Raw genomic sequence first — 9,421 nt, 5'->3', positions numbered from 1 at the left:
AGGACTAAGGGAATAGAGTGCTCAGGAAGGGTGTGGAGATTGGCCAGAGGGAGAGCCAATGGTGTGCCAGGCACCCGGGGGGCGGGGCTTACCTAGCGGTTTACTGAACCCTGACCAATCGGCATCCTGCTCTGGCTGAGGGGCGGGGAAATTGTGTTCCTTCCAAAGCAAGGTCACGCCTAGTGATGTAGAGCCAAACGATTGGCCAAAGGAGTCTGGGCGCGCGCGGGCGCAGATTGGCTGACGCAGTCTTGAAGTGAATGGGATAGGTTTACTGGGGAGGCGGAAGGTTTGAATAGCCAGGCCCTGTGACTGTTGATATTCTTGCACTGTGGCTTTAACTTCGATCCTCTCGGCCTATCCAGTCTAGAAGCGGAATCGTAGTCTGGTTAATTGACTCCTTTCGTCAGATTTCCTTTAATTCTGCTCAAGTCTTCGCTTGTGACTGACTCCCCACCTTTGTTTTTCCTGAAGGTGAATCTCTGGCTCCAATCTGAGGTAAGCCGGGAACCCTCTCCACCGGTATCACGGAAACCTCAGCGTCCCCCAGGGTCCAGTGGGGGCTCTACAAACAGAACTTCAGGGGATTTAATAAGCATTATCGTGAGTTAGGAGACCCGAATTCTTTCCTGTTAGTAGTTACTAGCTGTGTGGCCCCCGAATAAGTGAAAGCCTTTTCTTTTCTTTTTTCTTTTCTTTTCTTTTCTCTTCTTTTCTTTCTTTTTTTTCCTTTCTTTTCTTTCTTTTTTCCTCTCTCTCTGTCTCTCTCTTTCATTCCTTTCTCCCTTTTTTCCTTCGAGAGCTGGTGAGTCAGCGGGGGTGGGGGTGGGGCGGGGAAGGGGGAAGGGCAGAGGGAGATGGAGAATCATAAGCAGGATCCAGGCCCAGGGCAGAGCCCTGGAGGGGCTCGATCTCACCCCCGTGAGATCATGAGATCATGGCCTGAGCTGAAATCAAGAGCCCCAAGCTTAACGGACTGAGGCATGCAGGCGCCCCTCATTCCTTTTTTAATGAAGTCCTGGTTTTGGGTTGCCTGGCTGGCTTAGTCAATGGAATGTGGAACTGTTCTCGCGAGTTCATGCCCCACTTTAGGTGTACAGCTTACTTTAAAAAAAAAAAAAAAAAAAAAGTCCCGCGTTTGCCTCTACATAAGTTCGGCTCCAAGAAAAAGGTCACGGTGCTTGGGGCAAGTGGGATTCAACTTTCATGCCTAGTTGTGATCCTAGGGATGTCCTTTCTCCAGTACTGAGCCACTGGGCTGCTGCTGGGAAGGGTGGAGGAGGTTGTGAAAACTGGACAGCCTGTGAGGGACCTATGTAGATGATGTTCACCTCTTAGGTAGGTGTTATTTTTTTTTTTTCTCAGGAGGCCATGTCTACAGAATTGATTTCATCTGCAGAAGAGGATGTACATCCTGGCTCAGGACCCAGTTTTAGGTCCAGTCAGAGGAAGATATTAAACCTGCTCTTGGAGAGAGACACTTCCTTTACCACCTGTCCAGATCTCCCTAGAACTCCAGTGAACAAACTCTTTGGCGATTCTGCAAACCTAAGTGTTTTGTCTGGGTAAATCCACCTTTTACATCTTATCTCCTTTGCTTTTCCAAATAGCCTTGGGATTTTTATTTATTTATTTTTTTAAAAGTTTATTTATGTTTGAGAGAGAGTGAGCAACTGGGAGAAGGGCAGAGAGAGAGGGGGACAGAGGATCTGAAGCCGGCATGAGCTGATAGCAGCAAGCCTGATGTGGGGCTCCAACTCACCAGCTTTCAGATCATGACCTGAGCTGAAGCTAGTTGCTCAACCGACTGAGCCACCCAGGTGCCCCAATTTATTTATCTGTTTGTTTGTTTATTTATCGTAAAAGTTTATTTATTTATTTTGATAGAGAGAGTATGAGCAGGGGAGGAGCAGAGAGAGAAAATCCCAAACAGGCTCTGTGAGGTCAGTGCAGAACCCCATGCAGGGCTGGAACTCACAAACCGTGAGATCATGAAGTGAGAGTTGGGGGCTTAACCATCTGAGCCACCCAGGCACAGCCTTGGGGTTTTTAAAAAATTATCTTGGCTCCTGCTTCAGATTCTGTCTCCCTCTCTCCATATCCCTCCCCCACACACACACTCTCTCTCTCTCAAAAATAAATAAACATTAAAAAAAAAAGTGGGGAGGAGGCACTTGGGTGGCTCAGTCAGTTAAGTGTCTGACTTTGACTCAGGTCATGATCTCAAGGTTTGTGGGTGCTGACAGCTCAGAGCCTGGAGCCTGCTTCTCATTCTGTGTCTCCCTCTCTCTCTGCCCCTCTCTCTCTTTCTCAAAAATAAGTAAATATTAAAAAAACATTTTTAAAAAATTATTGTGGCTCAAAGATCAGGGTTTAAGTTTTATTTATTTATTTATTTATTTATTTTTTTAACGTTTATTTATTTTTGAGACAGAGAGAGACAGAGCATGAAAGGGGGAGGGGCAGAGAGAGAGGGAGACACAGAACTGGAAGCAGGCTCCAGGCTCTGAGCCATCAGCCCAGAGCCTGACACGGGGCTCGAACTCACGGAGTGTGAGATCGTGACCTGAGCTGAAGTCGGATGCTTAACCGACTGAGCCACCCAGGCGCCCCAGGGTTTAAGTTTTAAACCCTGCCCTTCAGTAACAGTGTGACTCTTGACCCTCAGGCTTCTTTTCTGTGACATAGAAATAATAATCTCTTCCTATCTTACTAGGATCTTATGAGAATTAAATGATGTGATGTCTGGGAAAAGTCTTTGAAAACTCTATTGTGTTATAGGAGTTGGTATTTTTATTTGTATTAATATTAGTGTTATTATTATTGTACTTTAAATTCTGGTCACGCCATGCTCTGATACCTCGGCTAGTTGGAGAGTTATAGACCTGAGAAGTACTAGAGACTCCAGGGAGAAACCAAATCTATGTACCCACAGTGCGTAGGGCAAAAGATGTGGGGTCAAGACCCACCTCAGCCAATAATGTTTGGTCCTCAATTTGAAAAAAAATTACTTGTCTCAATATGTTGGTGAGGAGGAAATGAGATGCAAATTATTGGAGTAGAGAAAAGGTTCCTGAGGAGTGTTTCAGATGAAGAGGATAATGTGATCTTTGCCTTTCAAGGTTATTACAACTTAATGGGAATCTTGCTGTACTATTATGTCTCAACAGAGGAACCCCAAAATGTTGCCTTGATCTTTCCAATCTTAGCAGTGGTGGGGAGATGTCTGCCAGTCAGCTTACCACTTCTGCAGACCTTGATGAAACAGGTAAGGAGAAGGGAGGTAAAGGCCTCAAGGAAAAGAACAACTTTTAAGGGAGAAAACAGGGTAGTCAGATAGAGATGGAAGGTGGTAAAATTAGGTAGAGGGGCGCCTGGGTAGCTCAGTCGGTTAAGACCATCCGACTTCGGTTCAGGTCATGATCTCATGGTTCTTGAGTTCGAACCCCACATCGGGCTCTGTGCTGGCAGCTCAGAGCCTGGATCCTGATTTAGATTCTGTGTGTCCCTCTCTGTCTGCCCCTACCTTGCTCACACTCTGACCCTGTCTCTCTCTCTCTCTCTCTCTCTCTGTCTCTCAAATATAAATAAACATTAAAAAAAATTTTTTTTAACGGAGGTAAAGATCCTTGAAGTTGAAATTCTGTGGGTACCTAGGGGATTTTTGAAAATGATAAGCCAAGAAGAGAAATGTAATAACATAAATAGGAGTCATTTTGCATTTGAAAAATTTAGACAAGAAGGAATATTTTGTTAACTGATTGATGATGGGAATGAAAGTAGTAGTTAAAATGGGAAGTTTTATGCTCTAGTATAATCTCAGCAAAGGCAAAGAAACATAAAGAAATACTTTGTTAACTAATTCTTGTGGTTTTGTAGGGCCTGAGCCCAAAAGGAGTATGTTTTACTAGTCAATAATTTTTTTTAATGTTTGTTTATTTTTGAGAGGGAGAGAGAATGAACACTCACCAGCTGGGGAAGGGCAGAGAGAGAGAGCGAGACAGAGGATCCAAAGAAGGCTCTGTGCTGACAGAAGAGAGCCTGATGTGGGACTCAAACCCACAAACTGTGAGATCATGAACTGAGCCAAAGTCCAACACTTAACTGACTGAGCCATGCAGGTGCCCCACTAGTCGATCTTTTTTTTTTAAGTTTATTTTTATTTATTTTGAGACAGATAGAGAGCAAGCAGGAGAGGGGCAGAGAGATAAGGAGACAGAGAATCCCAAGCAGGCTCCACGCTGTCAAGCGCAGAGCCTGATTCAGGCTCAAACTAAAAAACCATGAGATCATGACCTGGGCCTAAGTCAAGAGTTGGACACTTAACTGACTGAGCCACCAAGGCACCCCACTAGTCGGCCATTTTAGTATTTGTTCTATTTTCAGAATAAATGGTCTATTTCCTGAGTAATCAGCATTATTTCCTACCCATGAAAAAAATCTCTGTTCGTTATTGTCCTGCAGTATTTCCTGCATAAATTCTTAAGTAACATATATAAATTCTTAAATTTTCATGAACTTGTACCTTGTACCATAAAATTGGTACCTATCAGGAGCCCATGCATTCAAAACATCAGCTTTTGAAATTAATGTGGCTTACTGGCAATGAAAAAAATGAGAAGGAAAGACAGGATGTGTGGACAAGATTAACTCTTCACATTTGATTGCAGGCCACTTGGAATCTAAAGGACCTCAGGACATACATTTAGCTGGGATGTAAGTTCTTTTGCTAAATGAACCCCATGCTGAAGCCTTTTCAGCTCTGGCACAGGAATTTTATCCTGTGCAATCTCTGCAGTATGTAGAACCTTTTACTTTGGGTATAAGTTGGCTTGAAAGCCTCAGTCCCTCACTGGAAAGATTTTTTAAGTTGCTCAGATCTAAATAGTTCATTTTAACCATTCCATACAACCCGTATTATCTTTAAAAATGAAGGAAAGGGTATATTGCATTTAGGCCTAAGCTGTTTCCTGCATGTGAATAGTGCAGTGTTAGAGCATCTGGATTCCAGTGGCTTACTATTTCACCAACTGTGATTCTGAAGATTTTCTTAACTTCACTGGACCTCAATTTCTTCATTTGTAATAAATAACAATAGACATAATAATAATACTTTTCATAACTGCTCTTGTAAGGATGGAATTTAGCACGTAAATGTTTAGTATTGTTATTCATGGGGACTCTTTGTTGGACATCTTAAAATATTCAATCAGGGAATGCTCCAGGAATGAAGTTATTTCAATTCAACTCATTAACTTCTTAAACTTATTGTAAGGTTTCCATTTGACTCTTTTAATCTTTTTAGAACTTTATCCTTCTATGTTTAGGTGAATTAGGAGCTACTTTAGGACACTAGTGAGAGCATTCCATGACTGTTTTTAATTAATTAATTAAACCTATTAGTTTTAATTAATTATTGATTTAAATAATTAATTTAATTAATTAGTTTTGAATTAATTAATTTATTAAGACTTTATTTTTTTTAACAGTTTTTTTAATGTTTATTTTTGAGGGAGAGAGTGAGTGAGAGTGGGGAGGAGCAGAAAGAGAAGAAGAGAGAGCATCACAAGCAGGCTCCACACTGCCAGGGCAGAGCCTGACACGGGGTTCGATCCCACCAACCAAAGGATCATGACCTGAGCTGAGATCAAGAATCAGTTGTTTGACTGTTTAACTGACTGAGCCAACCAACCGCCCTTCCACTGTTTTTTTTTTTGTTTTTTTTTTTTTTAATTTTTAACATTTTATTTATTTTTGCAAGACAGAGAAAGACAGAGTGTGAGCAGGGGAGGGACAGAGAGAGAGAGGGAGACACAGAATCCAAAGCAGGTTCCAGGCTCTGAGCTGTCAGCACAGAGCCTGATGCGGGCCTTGAACTCATGAACCAAGAGATCATGACCTGAGCCGAAGTCAGATACTTAATTGACTGAGCCACCCAGGCGCCCTGCCCTTCCAACTGTTTTTAATAATACATGTGAAAATTTCACTTTAGATTGCTTGTAGTTTATTTGATTTGCTTTAAAAATCCTAACTCATGCAAACTGGATAAAATCTTGGCAGTAGGGGTAATAATTCATAAAAAATAAGTATTAGCTCCCAATAGTCAATGCTGGAAAATTAGTAAATTTGGTCTACATAAGATGTAGGACAAGCTCATCATCTTTAATGGATATCTATATATATGGTTATGAGGGCCTTATCCCCAGGATGTCACTTAACATCTTCATATTTGCCACAGAGAGCACTTTACATATTGTATGGAGACATATCAACTAGATATAGGGCTCCTAGAGTGGAAAAAAGGAAAAGCTGGGATGCCACAAGCCATTGAGGAATAACTAAACAGTATTTGGGGTTTACTGACTGGCACTTTTTTTGATCTTCAGGAATCATCACCAGCACTTTACAAAATGCAGCCCAGTGAGTAACATCTATTTCTTGGGTTTGGGTTTGTTTCTCAGGTGGTAGGCAGAGGCTTTCCACCTCACCTGTGGCTCAAGGATGCTGGATGTTCTCAGAAAATGTTCTCTTGTAGGCACAGCTGCTTTGTAGCACTCCAAATGTTTTGGACTGTGGCAACAGGAAGAAAGATGCAGTATGTAGCTCACCCACAAATAAAGAAAATGTAAGTGTTAAATGGAAACCCAGATACATTAGTACTTTTCTCCCTGTGAGGGGAGCAACTCATCAGTATCATTATGAGACCCAGAACTGTTATCCCTCAGTATGCAGACAATCAAATTGCTTCACTATAAGGCAAAAAATTATTTATGGTTTGTTTTTTATCTTTAAGATTTGACCCTAGAACAGACACCTAGCTCCATGTCTTCCAGAGCAGATCATCATTATTCCTCATGTTCAGTTGATTGGTTTAAGGGCAAAAATCTCTATTAGTGTAGTTTGGGAATTTAGGGCTATTTTTTTAAACAGATAATGTATATAAGTTGTTCACATACTCTGTGCATGGCTTCATGTATGGGTTTACTTAATTTCTTCTTATTTCTCCCTTAGTCAAGCTTCTTAGCCCATGTTCTGCGAAAGCCATGGGCCTTTTTATCTGAGCCTCCGGCCTTCAGTCAGTTCTAAGTTGAAACTGGGCTCGACAGAGCCACCTAATCACCAAGATCGTTCTCTAACTAATCCCTTCAACGAATTATCTTTTCTTGTTTTTTTTTTTATGTGTATTTATTTATTTTGAGAGACAGCGCATGTGCGAAAGAGCACAAGTAGGAGAGGAGCAGAGAGGGAGAGAGAGAGAATCCCAAGCAGAGTCCAGCCTCTGCACCAAGCCAGATACAAGGCTCGATCCCATGACCAGGAAGGAGATCATGACCCCAGCCAAAATCAAGAGTTGGACCCTTAACTATATGAGCCACCCAGGTGCCCTGAATTGTGTTTTCTAGCCATCTTTTTCTTTCCCCTGCCCGTCATCCTTTCCCCCAGGTCAGTATCTATAAAAGGTAGCTGCTGTTCTTCTTTTCTCACATTGACTAAGTTATACCCATGCTTTTGGCTGTTTTAATCAGCTTATTCTTGATTTGACACTGTCCTTGTAATCACTTTTTGGAAATCTCACCATCCCCTCCCTACTCAGGCTCCCCTTTTCCTCTCTTCCTTTGGCTTGTGACCATAAAATCAGTATCCTCCAAAGCAAATCTACATATCATACATCAAATCCAAACCATAATTTGTATTGTCAGGATATAGGATCAACCTTGATTATACTTAATGTGTTTTGTGAGGGTTATTCATGGCTTCACCTGATGAAATGTTTTTGGCAGGGCTTGCTGACACTTGTCTTCCTCCAGCCAATGTAATTTTTCTTATGCAGAAGAATAACACTTTGAAGTCCTCTGAGTGGTGGGCATCCAGGAGCCTGAAGTTTCAAAAGACACCAGGGGAGCCTTACATGTCTCCCCTTTCTCTACTGGTGAGTCACTGAACATCCTCATCAAGGGTCTGCTGAGGTGTTGTGGATTATAGGATGGCAGATCTGCATTACAACCCTTTCAATTTTTCTAAGCTGGCTTAGGTGAGAAAAGTGGTTGGAGAAGTAACTCTGGGAAAAGTAAGAGACATCCTCTGACGTTTTTATTTGTTAGAAAATTCTTAGGCCTTTAGGGGGCGCTTGGGTGGTTCAGTCGGTTAAGTGGTTGAGCTTCCGAGTTCCGCTCACGTCATGATTTCACAGTTTGTGAGTTGGACCTCCGTGTCTGGCTCTGTGCTGACAGCTCGGAGCCTGGAGCCTGCTTTGGAATCTGTCTCTGTCTTTCTGCCCCTCCCCTACTTGCTCTTTGTCTGTCTCTCTCTCAAATATGAAAACAAAACAAAACAAAGCAAAAAAACATAAAAAAAAATTCTTAGGCCTTTAAAGTTGTTCTATTTTGGGGTCCCCTGGGTGGCTCAGTCAGTTAAGCATCTGACTTCAGCTTAGGTCATGATCTTGTGTTTGGTGAGTTCAAGCCCCTTATTGGGCTCTCTGCTGTCCCCACAGAGCCTGCTTTGGATCCTCTGTCTCCTCTCTCTGCCCTTACCCCCCCTTCTCAAAAATAAATAAGTGTTAAAAAAGGTTTTTTGTTAATTTTTTCTATTTTATTATTTATGTGATTACTCCCACCCTAATTTTAAAAGTACTATGTGCCCATTGTGAAAATGGTTTAAAAATATAGCAAATATAGGGGTTCCTGGGTGGCTCAGTCAGTTATGCGTCCAACTCTTGATTTCAGCTCAGGTCATGATCTCACGGTTTGTGAGTTCAAGATCTGCACCAGACTCTGCTAACAGTACAAAGCTTGCTTGGGATCCTCTCTCTGTCCTTCTCTCTCTGTTCCTCTTTGCCTTGTGTTCTCTCTTTCTCTCAAAATAAATAAATAAACTTAAAAAAATATATATGTATATATATATATATGATAGGGAATATAAAAAAGAAAATAGTTACCTCATAGAGAAAAACTATTAACACTTTACCTCATTTTTTTATAGTCTTTTAACTATGTATATAATTTTAGAGTTGAAGTCATATTAATTACATATGTATAACATTTTTTAAAGAGATTCCTTTTTTTTAAGTTTATTTATTTTTGAGAGAGTTGGGGGAGGGGCAGAGAGAGAGGGAGAGAGAGAACCCCAAGATTATCTGACAGTGCAGAACGTGATGCGGGGCTCTATCTGACGAACTGTGAGATTATTACCTGAGCTGAAATCAAGAGTCAGATGCTTAACTGAGCCACACAGGTGCCCCATATATATAACTTTATATCCTGATTTTTTAAGATATATATTTTTTAACGTTTATTTATTTTTGAGACAGAGAGAGACAGAGCATGAATGGGGGAGGGGGAGAGAGAGAGAGGGAGACACAGAATCGGAAGCATGCTCCAGGCTCTGAGCCATCAGCCCAGAGCCCGACGCGGGGCTCGAA

The 9,421-nt window shown here is 41.7% G+C and overlaps 1 protein-coding gene across 9 annotated transcripts in view; it reads left to right on the top strand.

Moving 5' to 3' along the window:
* Nucleotides 1-48: 48 nt before the first annotated feature.
* The window catches only part of CDC25C (cell division cycle 25C), a 29,950-nt gene continuing 20,577 nt past the window's right edge, over nucleotides 49-9,421 (top strand). The window contains exons 1-7 of one of the 9 annotated variants that reach the window (XM_045490400.1): nucleotides 72-498; nucleotides 1,366-1,565; nucleotides 3,171-3,268; nucleotides 4,671-4,716; nucleotides 6,387-6,420; nucleotides 6,536-6,625; nucleotides 7,832-7,930. In XM_045490400.1, the coding sequence (XP_045346356.1) occupies nucleotides 1,372-1,565; nucleotides 3,171-3,268; nucleotides 4,671-4,716; nucleotides 6,387-6,420; nucleotides 6,536-6,625; nucleotides 7,832-7,930 (561 nt within the window). In that variant the 5' untranslated portion in view covers nucleotides 72-498; nucleotides 1,366-1,371. Of the gene's footprint in view, nucleotides 499-1,365; nucleotides 1,566-1,798; nucleotides 1,821-3,170; nucleotides 3,269-4,670; nucleotides 4,717-6,386; nucleotides 6,421-6,535; nucleotides 6,626-7,781; nucleotides 7,931-9,421 lie in introns of those variants that run through there. The other 8 variants (XM_045490391.1, XM_045490428.1, XM_045490432.1 and 5 more) reach the window with 8 other exon arrangements.

The sequence above is a fragment of the Leopardus geoffroyi genome, chromosome A1 (genome assembly GCF_018350155.1).
Source record: "Leopardus geoffroyi isolate Oge1 chromosome A1, O.geoffroyi_Oge1_pat1.0, whole genome shotgun sequence".
NCBI lineage: Eukaryota > Metazoa > Chordata > Mammalia > Carnivora > Felidae > Leopardus > Leopardus geoffroyi.
Note: the sequence above shows the minus strand (reverse complement) of the source record. Positions and strands in the feature narration are given on the sequence as shown.